This window comes from Mesoplodon bidens (assembly GCF_964165515.1).
Source record: "Mesoplodon bidens genome assembly, chromosome: 12".
In the NCBI taxonomy this organism is placed as follows: Eukaryota; Metazoa; Chordata; class Mammalia; order Artiodactyla; family Ziphiidae; genus Mesoplodon; species Mesoplodon bidens.
In genome coordinates this window covers 79552625-79571151 of record NC_138168.1, presented here as the reverse complement: position 1 = coordinate 79571151, position 18527 = coordinate 79552625, and the positions used below count along the sequence as shown (strand labels likewise).

Here is an 18527-nt window from a genome sequence, read left to right as displayed (position 1 = left end):
AGTCTCCCTGTCACCCTCTATTTCTTCATCTTTCCTGCCGTCCCCTCTGCCTCAAATTCCTTCCCCACCGCTTCTGCCTGCCAAGTTCCTACTCATTCTTTCGGGCCCCTCTCACATGTAACCATTTGTGTGAATATGGCTCATTTCCTCACACACAGAAATAGGGAAGAAGTAATTACTCCTTTATCTGAATTCCTGTGGCATTCTATACCTATCTTGATTGTAGCACTAACTGTACTAATTGTGCCCTGGTTTGCCCATCTCATCCATGACGCTAGGATTTCTCACAGACACCTCTTAGGCATCTTTGCATATCCAACCCTCAACACAGGCATGATGCGTCCTCAACTTTTTTAAGTACAGAGAATGAAAATGCATGAGTGTCCAGAGTACAGATTTTTCAACTGAAGAGTATTTTTCATGCCAAACTCTGCACCTATGCTCTTGTGCCCATTTGTCTCTCTTTTCCTTCCCCTACAGATGCCCGTGACAAGGTACAAACATGTACCTTGCCATTCTGTCTGATAAAACCTTTCCCTGATCCTGTTTTTCTCAGCTTTGGCTTCATGCCTCTTTTCTCTTTGCTCACCAGACTTGGTAGTCGTCTAAGTCTCTAGCCCTTCTCTTACTGGTCACCCCTCCTATTCCCCACCGCTCTACTAAAACTGCCGCTCAGATGTCACCAATGGTCTTCCCAGGGTCAAATCTTGAGCTTAGACCCCATCTCTTCTCACTCTACTTTCCTTGTCTCCCGCTGGGCTATCACCACTATCATTTCTGAGTCTCTCCACATGGCAATCCCAGCTCCACAGTGATGAGATCTTTCTAAAATACTGTGATGTTCAAAAGTCACTTATTGCACATCATAGTCTACAGAATAAAGATAACTCAACCTTCATAACCCAAGCCAGTCCAGTCTGCTCTCCTGCCAGAGCCTCACCAAGAATGCCACGTTCCAGCCACATGGGAACAGCTACTCTGAGCTCTCTGAATATACTTATGCACTTGCAACTTTCATGCTTTTGTTCAAACTGTTTCCCCTACAGTATCTGCTCTTTCTCTCCACTAAAATCCTACTTATCCTTCAAAGATGAACTTGATTATCTCCTCCACTGTAATATTCTCCCCTCATCCAGAATTTATCACTCCCTTCACTGGACTCCTAGAGCACTCTGTTGATCAATACATCTATTATAACACTTATAGCCTTATAGTACAGCAAATTATTTGAATGTCTGTCTCCTCTATTGAATCATGAGGTTTTATGGTCAAGAACTGCATGTTATACCTTACCCTCCAAACCTTCAGAGTCTCATATATAACAGACGTTCAATAAATACCTGTTGAATTTAATTGAAGTAACTTGAATCAAGGAAGCTCCAAACAATAGGAAGGAACACCAAAACAATATCCACTGTTCCTTGAAATTTACTCAGAACTCAGAACTTAACCAATCTACCAAAGTACTGTAAAATTCAAAATATTTGCAGGTGAAATTTTATACTGCAGCAGATGTTTCCACCCATGGACATGCCCTCAGGTTATTACTTTTTGCTTCTCGAAATTCAAGTTGTCTCGCCAAACGTCTCCAGAGACCAGCTCTCCCTCCAGGTGTGTCAGCTGACCCTGAAGAGGCTCCAACTTGTTTTCTGCTTTCTGGGCTCTCTGTAGAGCTCTCTGGTGAAACCCAGACTCATTTCAACAAGCTCAGATATTTGGGCTTCAAGCTGGGAGACCATCTGGAAACAAAGAAACAGAACAAGGATAAGCCTTGTTTCAGATGCAACAAAGTGTTAAAATCTAGTGCTTAGAGGAAGGGACAAAACTATTTATAACACCAGCTTCCAGATTCTTTGTAACAATTAACTTAAAAAAAACAGGTAATGGATAGCTGTATTTGCCTCTGCTTGAAATAAACCTACATTCGTTAGCTAATAAAATATTTTACTGGTATTTTTAATTTTTATATAATTCCTTAAACAGGTTCCTCGAGAATTATTTAGGGAAAACACTTACTCCTAAAACTACTATTAATTTAGGAGTTTCAAAGCTTAGTTGGAAAAAGAATTCAGACAGAAAGTACTTTGAAAACTTTGAGTTTCAAAGTACTTTGAGTTTTCCAGAGAAACTCTTTCACCACATATACCAGATTAAGATTATACAATGAGGTAATCTTGATAGGTAACCTTGAGACGTTATCAGGAATTCAAGGCAGAAAGATATTTTTTCAAGTTTTTTTTAGAACTTTCTATTGCATATTGGTTACTCATGCACTAAAGTGCAGTGGTACTGCGTCTGTGCTGAATACTTTTGGAGTATGTCATCGTTTTAGCATTTGAAAGGGCAAAATTCCACTAATATAATGACTCTAAATACGGTCAATAGCGGAGTATAAGAAGGCAAGGAAATCTGATCACCACCTCCTCGTCTAAAGCATAAAATCACTATTTCTCCATTAAAGGACCCAAAACTCTACACAACCCCCTACTTTGCCAAACACTTCCATCCTTTCCTGGAGTTTCCCTCTTTGTCCTGACCTTCCCTTAAACCAAGAACTTAAATTTACCAAACAGCTCAAGTACACTTTGAGATTACTCAAATTGATTCTGCCAAATCCAATTTTCAGAAAATGCTGAATTCAATAAAAACACCAAGTTTGAGGTGATACATCTGTTTGGCTCTGATGGTTTATTTTGGAAGAAGAAAGGGAAATGTAGTAGATATTTACATAATACTCAGTACCATTCTCACAGAAATTAAAATATCTTGACGGTCTCAGACTTACAGTCTCAGGTTTAAAAAAAATAAAATTCCTGTTTGCCTATCTACAAACAACCAAATTTAAAGGCAAGAAGACATTCAAGCTGTCTTCAACTATTTTAAAAAGCGATTATATAGAAGAATAGTAGGATTTGTTCTGAGTTGCCCTCAGAGCTCAAGATGAGGACCAAAAGGTATAAATCAAAGAATCTTATGCTAATGTAAAGAATCTCCCCCAGCCCCAATAATTTCAAAGTGATACATACTCACTGTATAAGAAGATTCATTACGGACAAAAACAAAAGTGTAAATAAGCAAAGCTAATTCCCATGATCCCACCACTCAGAGGCAACAACTATTAATATTTTTTAATAATTTATTTGTATGTATTGCTAAAATATAGTTGAGATATTATATATGCAATTTTGTGGGTTTGTTTTTACCTCATATTTTAAGCATCTTCACGTCAGGCAGTGGAGGTCCCAGTCACTGGAGAAGGCTAGAATTTGGCCAATCATTTGTTAAGAATGTTATGGGGGGCTGAAGTGCTACAATCAGGAAGGTTAAATTACTTAATCTCTGAACTCTCTAATTTTGTCCTTCTAAGGCTCTCAAGGTCCGAGGCCTATAATTCAATTAATTCTATACTCCTTTGGGTGTTTGAAATCAGCTATTTGATGGCAAGCTGCTCAGCATCATATCCAAGGAATTCCATTTCCAAAGGAAATTTATAATTTCATTATAGACTATGAGGCTCTAAGAACCCTCATTTCATATTTCCTACCTTTAGTGCAATAGTAGATCTGACCTTAATGCATGAAATGCATTAAGTACCATATACAAAGTAACCTACAGAACAAGGGCTATCAAACAACGTCCTCAAGATACTGGCTCCTAAGGGGCTGTCGAATGATATTATGTTGTACAAGGGATGACACGTTTCTGTGCAACTGATAATGTGGTTTCACATTGGACTCCCAGTAGAAAGTAAGTCTTTCTACCTGAAGATCCTTCCACAGTTCTCCTATCTCACAGTTGACCTGGCAAAGAGAATGAAACCAAAGAGCTAACAGATGCAGAAAATCTCAGCTGGAGAGATGGAAAACTGTGTGATCACTTAGCCACAGTCAACACGCTGCAGACCTTACCAGAGGAGAGCAAAGTCTTCAATGGAAGTCAATCAGTAATGACCTCGAGCAAGTGCAGTAACTAGACTCAGAGAGTGATAATGACCCTGAAGGAAGAAGCAGACACCTGATGTAGACCAGACTGTGGAACAGGGACTTTAAAGTCAGACAGTCCTGATTTCAAGTCCTCACTCTACCACTTACCAGCATGTTAACTGAAGCAAAAAATTAACCTCTCTGAAACTCATAGACTTTGCTATGATGAGCAGATGAGCTAAATTAGATAATTCGAGTAGCCCAGTATTCCATACCCAACTGAAGTTCAGCATATTGCATCCACTTTTTTTTTTTAACATCTTTATTGGAGTATAATTGCTTTACAATGGTGTGTTAGTTTCTGCTGTATAACAAAGTGAATCAGCTATACACATACATATATCCCCATATCTCCTCCCTCTTGTGTCTCCCTCCCACCCTCCCTATCCCACCCCTCTAGGTGGACACAAAGCACCAAGCTGATCTCCCTGTGCTATGCGGCTGCTTCCCACTAGCTATCTATTTTACATTTGGTAGTGTATATATGTCCATGCCACTCTCTCACTTTGTCACAGCTTACCCTTCGCCCTCCCTGTGTCGTCAAGTCCATTCTCTACGTCTACGCCTTTATTCCTGTCCTGCCCCTAGGTTCTTCAGAACCTTTTTTTTTTTTAGATTCCATATATATGTGTTAGCATACGGTATTTGTTTTTCTCTTTCTGACCTACTTCACTCTGTATGACAGTCTTTAGGTCCATCCACCTCAATACAAATAACTCAATTTCATTTCTTTTTATGGCTGCGTAATAGTCCATTGTATATATGTGCCACATCTTCTTTATCTATTCATCTGTTGATGGACACTTAGGTTGCTTCCATGTCCTGGCTATTGTAAATAGAGCTGCAATGAACACTGTGGTACATGACTCTTTTTGAATTATGGTTTTCTCAGGGTATATGCCCAGGAGTGGGATTGCTTGGTCATATGGTAGTTCTATTCTTAGCTGCATCCACCTTTATCATCAGTATTACTCCTCCAGTATGTGGGTTCACTCAGTTCTTTGCTTTTGTCATAAAGAGTTTATGGAGCCTTTCAGGAATTATATTATATCATGTTTCTCAAACTCTTTTCAGCCCATAGAGCCTGTTTTTCAACTAGAAGTCTTTCTGGGAAAGACAAATAAGGAATAAGGTGAGGGGGTCCCTCCTGCATCCTCACCCTGGGTGGATCTGAAAGTGTTCCATGGAACCTGCAGACTCAGAAGAGTATAACTTTTAAAAACACCAGTATGGCTGGCCTGTGCAGAGCCTACCCAACCTCCCTGCCAAGATTCTGGCATCCAGAGAGGAGCAAACAGCTATGAACTTCCCTATATTCTATGCACCACAGAACTTACTTTCATACGCTTACCTAGATCTCCATGAATATGATACCACCAAGTCTTTTCAAAGTTAAATTTACATATTTTTATTCAAATAAATTAACATTCCAATCTGACTCAGTTCTTAGGAACATCAAATGCCAGTGCCCCGGTGAATATATGTGTCCCATCAAAACTGTAAAGTTGTTGGTCTTCCCTGGTGGTGCAGTGGTTGAGAATTCGCCTGCCGACGCAGGGGACACGGGTTCGTGCCCCGGTCCGGGAAGATCCCACATGACGTGGAGCGGCTGGACCCGTGAGCCATGGCCGCTAAGCCTGCTCATCCAGAGCCTGTGCTCCACAACGGGAGAGGCCACAACAGTCAGAGGCCCGCGTACCACAAAAAAAAAAAAAAAAAAAAAAACACAACAGAAAATGTCAAGTTGTGTTGTGTTTCTCACACCAAGAAATGTGATTTTCTTTCCTTTTTTTTTTTCTCCTCCTTTTTCTTAGTGTCATTTGTTAATATATCCCTGATACTCTGTGGGACAAGATGTGCCAGGGATTTCAACACTAGAGATACATGGAATAGGGCAGGGAAGAGGGAGGTGGATTGTAATAAAGAATACATATCTCAATTTTTAAAAAACAAAAAGAAGGCCCTGAAATAAACCATACTTCAAAAACAAGAAGCTTGGATTTTGGAAGTGAAGTCATAATGCCCTAACAGAATTAATTTACTTCCCAAGGACAGGTAGTTGTTGATTTTTCCAGAGAGGCACTTTTGCCCTAAGATTAAACCCAATGGAAACACGAGAGCTCAAAACTGAAGAAAGAGCTACTTAGGTCACTTAAGGGCCAGTGCCTTTTGGACATGAACAATTCTCTTCTGATTATTCAAACCAGATTTTCACTCAAGAAATATAAAAAATAAGTTATCAGGAGCCAATCAAATTATCCTTCCTTCTTGTCAGTATGTATGGCCAACTTTATCGACAGGCTAGCCCTACACCCGTCATACATAATAAAAGTATGACATACATAATAAAAGCTGTGTATGTCAACTTTTATTATGATTTGAATTGGGTCACCCTAAAAGAGATGTGGGGAAGTGCCCTGGTGCCTCAGAATGTGACCTTATCTGGAAACAGAATCTTTACAGAGATAATCAAGTTAAAATTAGGTTTTGAGGATGGGCCCTAATCCAATGTGACTGGTGTCCTTATTAAAAGAGGAAATTTGGAAAGAGAGACGCACAAGTAGAAGGAAAATTACGTGAAGACACAGAGAGATCATGTTCCATAAGCCAAGGAATACCTGAGGCTACAGAAGCTAGGTGAGAGGTGTGAAACAGATTCTCCCCTGCGGCACTCAGAAGACACCAATTCTAACACCTTAACTTTGGACTTCAGGCCTCCAGAACTGTGAGACAATAAATTTCTGTTGTTTAAGCCACCCAGGTAGTGGTACTTTGTCATGGCCATTCTAGGAAATTAATACACTATAGAGGCTGGGAGAGCTGAAATCTCTACCTGTGTACTTTCCCAGATGTCCTTGTAGCCAGGGGTGACTATATAACATAATACTGGACAATTAAATGTCAAAGGAAGTCTACTTGAAGCTTCTGGGCAAACGTTTGGTTTAGGATATTGGAGGATTAAGAACAGAGCAGAATGATGAGATCAGAAGGGGGAGTGTGGGAGTTGCAGAAACATCTCAGGTCCTTTATGGCATCGGATTGCTTCCCCAAAGCTCCCACACCAGACTGGAAAAGCTCCAGTGGAGGATGTACAGCCTTGTGTCTGCTCTAAAGCAGAACAGACGAGCTGTCTAGATAAATTTTTGTAAGGTTGTACTAATTTGTCTCTAATTACGGAGACGACATGGAAAATCACTCATGGTCCTGTCCTCTCTGTACAAATCAATTCTCAGCCAGGTGATTAGCCAGTTTGGAAACATCTAAAAATTAAAAAAAAAAAAAAAAAAAAAAAACTTTGCCTCAAGATTCTAAACTAAAATCTGAAAATGTCACGGCTTCCTGTCATTGTGTAAGAAATCATTATTTCAAAAACACTTGTTACGAGTGTCCTGAAATTTCAGGCTGCATAACATCGAAACACTCATTTAGAATTCCTGGGAACCCGACAGTAGAACATTCCTCTAAGAGATTGGTTTTCAACTAGGGGCGATTTCACCGCCCATCTCCCACTCCCCAGGGACATTTGGCAATGTCTAGAGACATCTTTGCTTGTCACGAACTGGGGAGAAGAGAAGGTGCTATCGGTATCTAGTGGGTAGAAGCTGGAGATGCTGCTAAACATCCTACAATACACAGAACGGCCTTTACAACAAAGGATTATCCAGCTCAAAATGTCAATAGCTGAGACACCCTGCTCTAAGATATAGTAAAGCATTTAAAAAGAAAATTAGATTTTGTTATAATCAGAAAAGCATGGAACAAGTAGAAATGACTTACTGAAAAAGTGTGGGTGGTGTCCTGAGTTCTACCCCGAACTGCAAATAGAGGAGAGTGAAAATGAATAGCGAGGAGGTAAACAAGCAAAGCAATGTTCAGTAAGTAGGAGTCACGGTGAAGGGGAGAATTTGCCAGGCCCGGAGCACAAGGGTATTACTCAACAGTGGACTGTGTGTTTATCCACGGCAGCTGGCAGGGCGTTGCAGCCTCCTCAACAAACAGATTCATCAATCTGCAAAGCTCCCATTCTTCAGAAACATTTCTAAGACAATATATGGAATCCATTTTCTCCTGATTTTACTTGAAGATGAGTCACACAAGATGCCAGCTATATGCTTGATTTCAGGCTTTTAAATAGTGAGAGCAGCTATTGAAAAAAATTACAGGGTAGGAAAGGCAGACAAAGGCACTAAACACACTGAATCATTCTCATTTTTATGAGGAGAGGGAGAAGGCATATCCAGCTTAACCAATTCACATCATTTTGCTTTAGAAAATAAACATATACTTCATGCTGACAACTTTATGCCATGTTTCACATGCTGGAATTAAAATAGTTTTAGGAAAACATTTGGGAAAATAGAAGAGGGAACAATAAAATGAAATGGCAAATATCCATTAGCTATTGAAGTACGTCTATTACTATTCAAGGTAAGTCACTTGAAGTTTTTCCCAGTCCTATAAATAATTCCCTTCCCCAGTCCAGGACCTATATGTGTACTGCATCACAAGATAAACTGAGTCACTCTCAGAGACCCACACATGTTACAGGGGTGAACATTTTATATCCACAGAGAATCCTACACTTGAACAAAGGAGTCACCAGGGCTGCTCCTGGAGTACATGTGAATTTTGCAGAGTTTTAAACGGAATTAAAAATGTTTTATCGGGACTTCCCTGGTGGCGCAGTGGTTAAGAATCCGCCTGCCAATGCAGGGGACACAGGTTCAACCCCTGGTCCAGGAAGAGCCCACATGCCACAGAGAAACTAAGCCCGTGCACCACAACTACTGAAGCCCACACGCTCTAGGGTGCACCACAACTACTGAAGCCCACGTGCTCTAGGGCCCACGAGCCACAACCACTGAGCCCACGTGCTGCAAATACTGAAGCTTGTGCACCTTGAGCCTGTGCTCCACAACAAGAGAAGCCACTGCAATGAGAAGCCCGCGCACCACAACGAAGACCCAATGCAGCCAAAAATAAATAAATAAATAAATTTATTCTTTAAAAGAAGTTTTATCACTAAAGGAAATTTACAAATGCAACCCCGAACTTTGAGTTAGTGATCACTTTGAGTTTTTTAGGATCATTAAAAGGAGGGAAAGCGCATTTTCTCCTTTCAAGCAAAAACATGAACTCAATAGAAGAATAGTTCCTAATGGAATTATACATAGAATTTGGATATTATTTACCTTAAAACTTCATTAATTAGGACTTCAATAATCTGGATTTGAGGATAGTTTAAACAGAGTGTGGGCTGAAATTAACTCAGCTAAGCTTTTTTTTTTTTTTTTTTTTTGCGGTATGTGGGCCTCTCACTGTTGTGGCCTCTCCCGTTGCGGAGCACAGGCTCCGGACGCACAGGCCCAGAGGCCATGGCTCACGGGCCCAGCCGCTCCGCAGCATGTGGGATCCTCCCAGACCGGGGCACGAACCCTCGTCCCCTGCATCGGCAGGGGGACTCTCAACCACTGCGCCACCAGGGAAGCCCCAGCTAAGCAAACCTTTATAGAAAATGAGAATTGTTAAGAATATAAATAAGGTAACAAAATTAAGGAAGCTTCAATCATATGTGTGATTTAAACCATTTTTAAATCCACTTGTTAAATAGATATCCTGAAAGACTGTTCCAGGTACCAACACATCAGGAAAAGGAGGAGAGAGGGGAGAGGAGGAGAGAGAGGAGGAGAGGCCGGGGCAGCAATAGTTAATGTTTCTTGTTGCTATTTGCCAGACAGTGTGTTAAGGACTTCCTAACAATTTTTTTTCATTTAATGCTTACAACAAACAATAACCTGAAGAGGCAGATACAGTTACAGGTCCAGGAACTCTTATCCACAATTCCAAAATCCAAAAGGATCTGCAAGGTGATGGTTTTTTTCCAGAAGTTATTTGCTAGCAAAGCTTGACCTGACAGGATTTGGCAACAAACCCTGACCTGAAGTGACCGAGGCTATTCACAGTCTTGGTGGGTCCCACGCAGCAGAGCTGCTCACAGCTTTTGCCACAGAAGATGAATGTGGTGATTATGGGGTGCTGTCCCAGACCCCACTGAGGAGGAATGTGGAAGGGTGCTTTCTCCATTACCTTTCTGGGGACAATTTTACCTCCCTACACACTGAAAAATTCTGAATTCAAAACCACAGCAGGCTCCAAGGGTTTCAGACAAGGGGTGTGGACCTTGGGCTGTTCCTGTACAGCAGGCCAGGAAACAAAATCTCAGAGGCTGTCCTCTCAGGAACCTGCCCAAGGTCACATCTGGAGCAAGTGAGTGTGCAGTAGAGACCAAGATTCAGCCCGGGTAGCTCTGAGTCCAGAACCCGCATGGTAGTATGCGGTCGGGCTTCGGGAGTATAATATATAACTGAAAGTAGTACAACCACATTTAAATGCTACTTTTAACTAACTCAGACAACCCACTCACTTACTGAGTATGCTGAATGAAGGAGCTGACTGTCCTTAAGGAGCTTGTACGCAGCCATCACCCACTCACCCGTTTCCCACTCTCTTCGCGGCCGCCCATTTCACGAATCCTCTCCAGAATGGCATCCTCCGTGGGCCTAAGCGTGCCCGAGCTGCTCCTCAGGAGGGCTGCAATTTTCTCCCTAAATGAGGAGTACTTGCTCTGCAAGGCTGCGGCTGCATCCACAGTGGCCTTCAAACTCTTCTCCAACTCCAGAGAGCTTCTCTTCAAGAGGCTCAGCTCCTGCTTTGAGGCATCCCAGCCCCGCTGGCCAGCAAGCAGCCTTTCTTGGAGGATCTTAACTTCCCTTTCAAGAGCTTCTTTCGCCTCTACAGCACTGAGCAAGTCCTAAAATAATTTCGGAAAGTGAGGACAATAGCATTATCAGCCAAGGAGGGGAACCTGCATTTGCTTCTCATTTACTTTGCTTGCTAATGAGTTCAAGGAGTTAGGGTTAAATGCTCATTCCATTTTTAATTTTAGGTGCCCTATCCTCTCTTCATAAAGTTGTTCAATTGTAAAGCTATGTTAGGTAAATTTAGATGTCTGAAAAAGAGAAGGGATATAAAATCAGGGCTAGAAAAAAAAAGAAGGAAACTGACATATAAGTCTTTTCTATGTGGACCTCTGGAAAGAGTTAATAAAAACAAATCATTGGCTAACATACTAGTAGATTCGATCCATATACAGAATATGTTTACAGGCCTATGTGTTCTTAAGTTTGGTATAAGTGGAAATTGATGTTGAGTTAACAGTAAACCCTCAGAGTCCTAATAAGTCACTAAAAGTTATTTGAATGAAGATGTCTCCCCTTAAAACTATTTTAAGTAACAGGTAGAATTATCATAAAACATCATTGTATAAAGGAGATTAGGGCTTCCCTGGTGGCGCAGTGGTTGAGAGTCCGCCTGCTGATGCAGGGGACACGGGTTCGTCCCCCAGTCTGGGAAGATTCCACATGCTGCGGAGCGGCTGGGCCCGTGAGCCATGGCTGCTGAGCCTGCATGTCCAGAGCCTGTGCTCCACAGCGGGAGAGGCCACAATAGTGAGAGGCCCACGTACCGCAAAAAAAAAAAAAAAAAAAAGGAGAGTAAAATCTTTCTTTCAATATTCACTGACTGTGTATCCCCCGTCTCATAAAAATAAAACCAATACTGATAGAACCTGCAGAAAGGAAATAGAAAGGAGTAGCCATTTGGTGGGTAGGAGGATTAAAAGTTAGAGGGAGATAGAGTACCATACGGAGAAGAATAATTTCAAAGAATATGATATGTATGATTAGGTTTGTAAAAATAAAGGGCATTGAGAAAGTTACCAGTACATCTACTTCTATTTACTATATGTAGAATGGTCGAAGGAGGCATAAAAAGGATATCTTTAAAATTCATTTAAAAACAAAACACTTGTGGACATCAAGTTCCAAAGTAAGTGAATTCACATCAAATAAGGTTAAGCAGTCGGTTAGCCAGCACTGCTATAATACTGTAGTCTAGGTAAATGGCAAACATATTTTTGGTTTTTATTTAAAATAGTATGTTAGGGGCAAAAATAACTAAAAAGAAACAATATTGTCAAATAACAGATTCTACGTCTAAACTGGCCAGTTAACATTTCAGGCTGCTAGTTAAAATGCAATCATCCCTTTTGCATTAGAGCTTGAAGACAGGAAGAATGTTACTTGAAATGCTACCTCCTATTTTTTATTTTTAAAAAAAGAAAGAGAATATCTTCCTTTTTTTTTCTGGTGATTTTTTTTTTTTTAATCAAGGAAGTCTTGGGCATCAATTTGAATGAAAAGTCATCCAGTGGATGTAGGTAGTTAGAGAAAGCTGCTCCTTTCAGAGATGTAACAACTAAACTAATTATAGAAACTAGTTTGTGAAATGCTTTGCTTCTCCAGGTCCTGGTACCAGCTCCATTTCCCCACTCCCTTTCCAAACCAGTCGTCTGTGCAGAGAAGTCCCATTATTACTGCTAATTAAATTATGTACACTTTGTCAAAAATACAATATTTTAACACTTTACAGATTTCTTTTCAGATAGTAATACAGTAGCTGCTCAATTAGAGTAACTAGTATCAGCACTGGCGATAATAAATTGGGCCCATGTATTACTTAGAAACTACCATCTAATGTGTGGTTAGAAAACTGAGGTCCTAAATTCGATGACGCAGGGATGAAAATTAATCCTAATCCCCTCAGAGTTCTAAAACTTGATAGGAAATTACATATTAACTTTTACATTGAAAGAAAAGTCCCTAATGCAAAAGAGGGGAGTTTCCATGACCAATGGAGAGATATTTTTAACCAGGAATTTACAAAAGATCCTAAAAATACACAAAAAATATATCAGACACTTGAGTACTATAGACTTACTGTCAGTTTGGAATAAACTAATCAATCGGCAGCTTACACCAGGAGACCAATAAACACAATTAAAATATTTCCGCTACGAGGAATTTTTTCCACCCCAGTATCAGACTGTTTTCTCACTGCCTTAGAGACCAGGGTCAAAACAGTCTTCTTTAACAAATCCAAAGCACCAATGCTTATGTCTAATAAAAATCAGAAAATTCTTTTGTGGTCATAGAATAGAGTGGCACATGGCAGCAGGTCAGATTCTTTTTTCTGGACACATTTCAGCCCAGTGAACTATATGCTGTTCCTCGTATGAAATGCAGACTCGGGAGCCAGCGACAAGGCCTTGGGGACCTGCTCCCCCAGTGCTCTGATTAAGCGCTTCAGAATTCAGAGGCACGCGGCCGATCTGCTGGAAACAGATGTCCTCAGACTGCAAATGCAATTACTTGTAGAGCTATTGGGAGACAGCGGCTAGAGTGGAGTCTGGTTGCACGGCTACCTCAAGGATACACTGAAGTAATGTGACATTGGTGTCGCTGGCCAGGACCTCGGGATTGCTGTCAGAGCACACTGACACACAGAACAAGAAACAAGTAGCTCCCTCAGAGCAAAATCAGGGCTGACCTCCACAGAAGACATCGCACTGGCAAATGAGCACAGACCCTATCGAGACAGTGAAAGGGATCACTTTAAAAAAAGTTTAAATTAACAAATCTTTAGATTCAGTGCTACTAATGCAATAAATGTATAATGACCCCCTCACAATTACCTTTAACAAAAACATTTGTAAATAATATGATCAAGGTGTTCAATTTAACTTCCCAATTAAATGCATTAAGTAATGAAATCATTCAAAGGTTTGTGTTTTTAAAACACAATTGATTCCTATTACAATGTTGCTAACCCTCCTATGGATTTGGATATGCCTGAGATCAAACTGCCTCTCAAAACTAAAATGACTAATTATCATCAGGGTAGAAAACCTCTGGCTTGAGCTTAATTCATCCAACCCTAGACAAATTTCATAAAATTTAAAATTCGTTGGTTATTTCTACCTACTGCAGTTAACGTTAACAAATAAACTCAGAAATTCCCCCAAACATGTCCTCTCATACATTGCTGGTGGAAGTGTGAATAGGTATAATTTTGATATAAATATCTAAAACATGTAATATGCACAATATTCTTTGGCCCAGTAATTCCATGATCTATTAGAGTGGAAGCTGCAGAGTAACATTTTACTTCAAAATGAGGAAGAGCTTTCCCAAATCTGAGCTGTCCCAGTGGCATTATCAACCTTGGAAAATAATAAGAATTCAACTTAAATTTGAAATTCCCATTATTGACAAACCCGATACAAGTTAACAATAAATTTAACTGTCCAGGAGGCCAGTGTGTTCCTGGGCTTCACTTCAGTACTGCAAAACACTCTGCCCTGAACTGGTCAGACTGTGCCTGGAGGACCATGGACAGTTCCCAGCTGAAACTTTAAGAGGGACATTGTCAAAATGGAATGAGTTCTGCATCACATGCTAGGATTAGACCCATAATAAAAATATTTATGCAATCATGTTATTTTAAACTCTGTTTTAATTTACTTTAAATGTGTTGAATGAACCTAAAGACAAAGCATTGAAAACTTAATTATAGTTACAGAACAGAATGAAAATATTACAAACCTTGACAAGGTAAACACAATAATAAAATAAAAACTGGAATGCAAAACGATGGGAGTAAAAAGTAGGAGACATCAAATTCATCATATATCATAGCAGAACGTCTAAAACTACTACATCAGGTTGTTGAATCAGGAACAGAAATGTATTGTTTTAAAGTCTTAATGGTAATATCAGAGGTTCAAACAAGAGTGTAAAGTGAGGCTAGAAGTGGAAGGAGAGATGATTTTTAATTTTACTTTGGAGCCTTATGAACATTTTTAATTTTTTATAATATGAACAGATATTATTTTAGTGTTTATTTTCATTTTAATTACTCACCATTTTAGAATAGTGAGCTCCTGTAGCTTATGAGCGCCAGGACCCAGACCTACCCACCATCCTGTTGGCACCAGTCCTGGGATGCCTCAGGCCAAGTAGCTACCTGGGAAGGGATACAGCACCACTAGTAGGCTGGCTGGCTGCCTTAGGACCCCATAATCCCCTAGCCCACCCACCAGAATGCCCAGGACCAGGCCCCACCCACCTGTGCACCTGCACTAGCCCTGGAACCCCCAAGACCCGCAGCCAGCTGACATTACTTGGCCACAGCCACTAGGAGGCCAACACCAGCTCTGAGATACCTTGGGCCCCTCAGCCAGCCACCCCAGGAACCAACCCCACCCACAAGCAGGCAGACAACAGACCCAGGACCACTGCAACCCAGGAACCTGCCATGTCAGGACCCAGCCCACACACGAAGGTGCCAACACCAGCTCTGGGACACCCTGGGCTACTCAGCCAGCCCCAATTCCTAGAAACATACAATCTTCCAAGACTGAATCAGGAAGAAATAGAAAATATGAACAGACCAAACACCAGTAATAAAATTGAATCAGTAATTTAAAAACATCCAACAAACAAAATTCCAGGATCAGATGGCTTCACAGGTGAATTCTACCAAACATTTAGAGAAGAGTTAACACCTATCCTTCTCGAATCGTTTCAAAAAATTGCAAAGGAAGGAACACTTCCAAACTCATTCCACAAGGCCATGTATTATCCTGATACCAAAACCAGACAAAGAATCACTAAAAAGAAAATTACAGACTAATACCACCGATAAACATAGATGCAAAAATCGTCAACAATAAACTAGCAAATCAATTTTAACAATACATTAAAAGGATCATACCCATGATCAAGAGGGATTTATCCCAGGGATGCAAGGATGTTTCAACATCTCCAAATCCATCAGTGTTATATACTACATTAATATATTGAAAAATTAAAATCATATGATCATCTCAATAGATGCAGAAAAAGATTTTGACAGAATTCAACATCCATTTATGATTTTAAAAAAAACTCTCCAGAGAGTGGGCATAGAGGGAACATACCTCAACATAATAAAGGCCATATATATGACAAGTCCACAGCTAACGTCCTACTCAGTGGTGAAAATCTGAAAGCATTTCCTCTAGGATCTGGAACAAGATAAAGATTCCCACTCTTGCCACTTTTACTCAACATAGTATTGGAAGTCTTAGCCACAACAATCAGACAAAAAAAGAAATAAAAAGAACCCAAATTGTGAAGGAAGAAGCAAAACCATCATGTTTGCAGATGACATAATACTATACATAGAAAATCCTAAAGATGCCACCAAAAAGCTACTGGAACTCATCAATGAATTCAGTAAAGTTGTAGGATACAAAATTAATATGCAAAAATCTGTTGCACTTCTATATACTAACAAGGAACTATCGGGAAGAGAAATCAAGAAAACTATCCCATTTACAATCACATCGAAAAGAATAGAATATCTAGAAATAAATCTAAGGAGGTAAAAGACCTGTATTCAGATTATAAGACACTGATGAAAGAAACTAAAGATGACAGAAACAGATAAAAAAATATACCATGCTCATGGACTGGAATAATTAATATTGTTAAAATGACCATACTAGCCAAGGCAATCTACAAATTCATGCAATATCTATCAAAATACCAATGGCATTTTTCACAGAACTAGAAAAAATAATTCTAAAATTTGTATGGAAATACAAAAGACCTCAAATAGTCAAAAACCTTCTTCAGAAAGAAGAAGCTGGAGGTATCATGCTCCCTTATTTCAAACTATTACACAAAGCTACAGTAATCAAAACTGTGTGGTACTGGCACAAAAACAGACATGTAGATCAATGGAATAGAATAGAGACCCCAGAAATAAACTCACATTTATATGGGCAATTAATCTACAACAAAGAAGGCAAGAATATACTGTGGGAAAAAGACAGCCTCTTTAATAAATGGCGTTGGAAAAACTGGACAGCTACATGCAAAAGAATCAAACTGGACTACTTCCTCACACCATACACAAGAATAAATTCAAAATGGATTAAAAACCTAAATGTAAGACCTGAAACCATAAAACTTCTAGAAAAAAAAAAACATAGGTTATATGCTCTTTGACATCAGTCTTAGTAATATTTTTTTGGACCTGTCTCCTCAGGCAAGGGAAACAAAATAAAAAATAAACAAATGGGACTACATCAAACTAAAAAGCTGTTGCACAGCAAAGGAAACTATCAACAAAATGAAAAGGCGGCCTATTGAATGGAAGAAGATATCTGCAAACAATAAATCTTTTAACAGGTTAAAAGCCAAAATATACGAAGAACTGATACAACTCAACATCAAAAAAAAAAAAAGAGAACAACTAGATTGAAAAATGGGCAGAGGACCTGAATAGACATTTTTCCAAAAAGAAATACAGATGGCCAACAGATCCATGAAAAGATGTTCAACATCACTATTGAAAATCAAAACCACAATGAGATATTACTTCTCACCAGTCAGCACAGTTTTTATCAATAAGACAACAAATAGCAAGTGTTGGTGAGGATGTGGAGAAAAGGAAACTCTTGTTCACAGTTGGTGGAATGTAAATTGGTGCAGCCTCTGTGGAAAACAATATGGAGATTCCGCAAAAATTTTAAAATTGAACAACCATATCATCCAGCAATTCCACTCCTGGATATTTATCCAAAGAAAATGAAAATACTCATTAGAGAAGATATATGCACCCCTATGTTCCTTGCAGCATTATATATATATAACTCAGCTATAAACTCAGCTATAAGAAAAGAATGTTTATTACTCAGCTATAAACTCAGCTATAAAAAAATAATGAAATCTTGCCATTTGCAACAACATGGATGGACCTAGAGGGTGTTATGCTAAGTGAAATAAGTCAAACAGAGAAAGACACAGAATCACTGTGTGATTCCATTTATATGTGCAATCTAAAAAACAAATGAACAGACATAACAAAACAGAAATGGAGTCATAGATACAGAGAACAAACAGGTGGTTGCCAGAGGGTAGGGAGATGAGGGAAGGAAAGAAGTAGGTGAGGGAGACTAAGATGTACAAACTTCCAGCTGCAAAATAAATAAGTCATGGGTATGAAATGTACATTGGGGAATATAATCAATAATTTCATAATATCCTTTTATTGTGACTGACAGTAAATAGACTTACCATGATGATCATTTTGAAATGTATAGAAATATCAAATCACTATGTTGCATAACAGGAACTAACATAGTGTTGTAGGACAAATATACTTCAAAAACAAAGTCATCCCACTAGAGGTGGGAGGTAGGGGAAGGGGGAATTGGATGAAGGCAGTCAAAAGGTACAAACTCCCACTTAAAAGACAAATAAATCCTAGGGATGTGATGTACAACATGATAAGTATAATGAACACTGCTGTATGTTATACAGGACAGTTGTTAAGAGAGTAAATCCTAAGAGTTCTCATCACAAGGAAAATATTTTCTATTTCTTTAATTTTGTATCTATACGAGATGATGGATGTTCACTAAGCTTATTGTGTAATCATTTCACGATGTATGTAAGTGAAACCATTATGCTCTACATCTTAAACTTATACAGTACTGTATAGCGATTATACCTCCATAAAACTGGAAAAAAAGAGAGAACCAGGATGAGGACGTGAATTATAGGGATTTTGATCCTGACTTGCTACAGTGAAGAA

General features: G+C 39.5%; 1 protein-coding gene across 1 annotated transcript in view; it reads right to left on the bottom strand.

Moving 5' to 3' along the window:
• CCDC170 (coiled-coil domain containing 170) overlaps positions 1-18527 on the bottom strand; it is an 87655-nt gene that overhangs the window by 21503 nt on the left and 47625 nt on the right. The window contains 3 exon segments of the mRNA XM_081251263.1: positions 1549-1700; positions 1703-1739; positions 10477-10794. Of these exon segments, the coding sequence (XP_081107389.1) occupies positions 1549-1700; positions 1703-1739; positions 10477-10794 (507 nt within the window).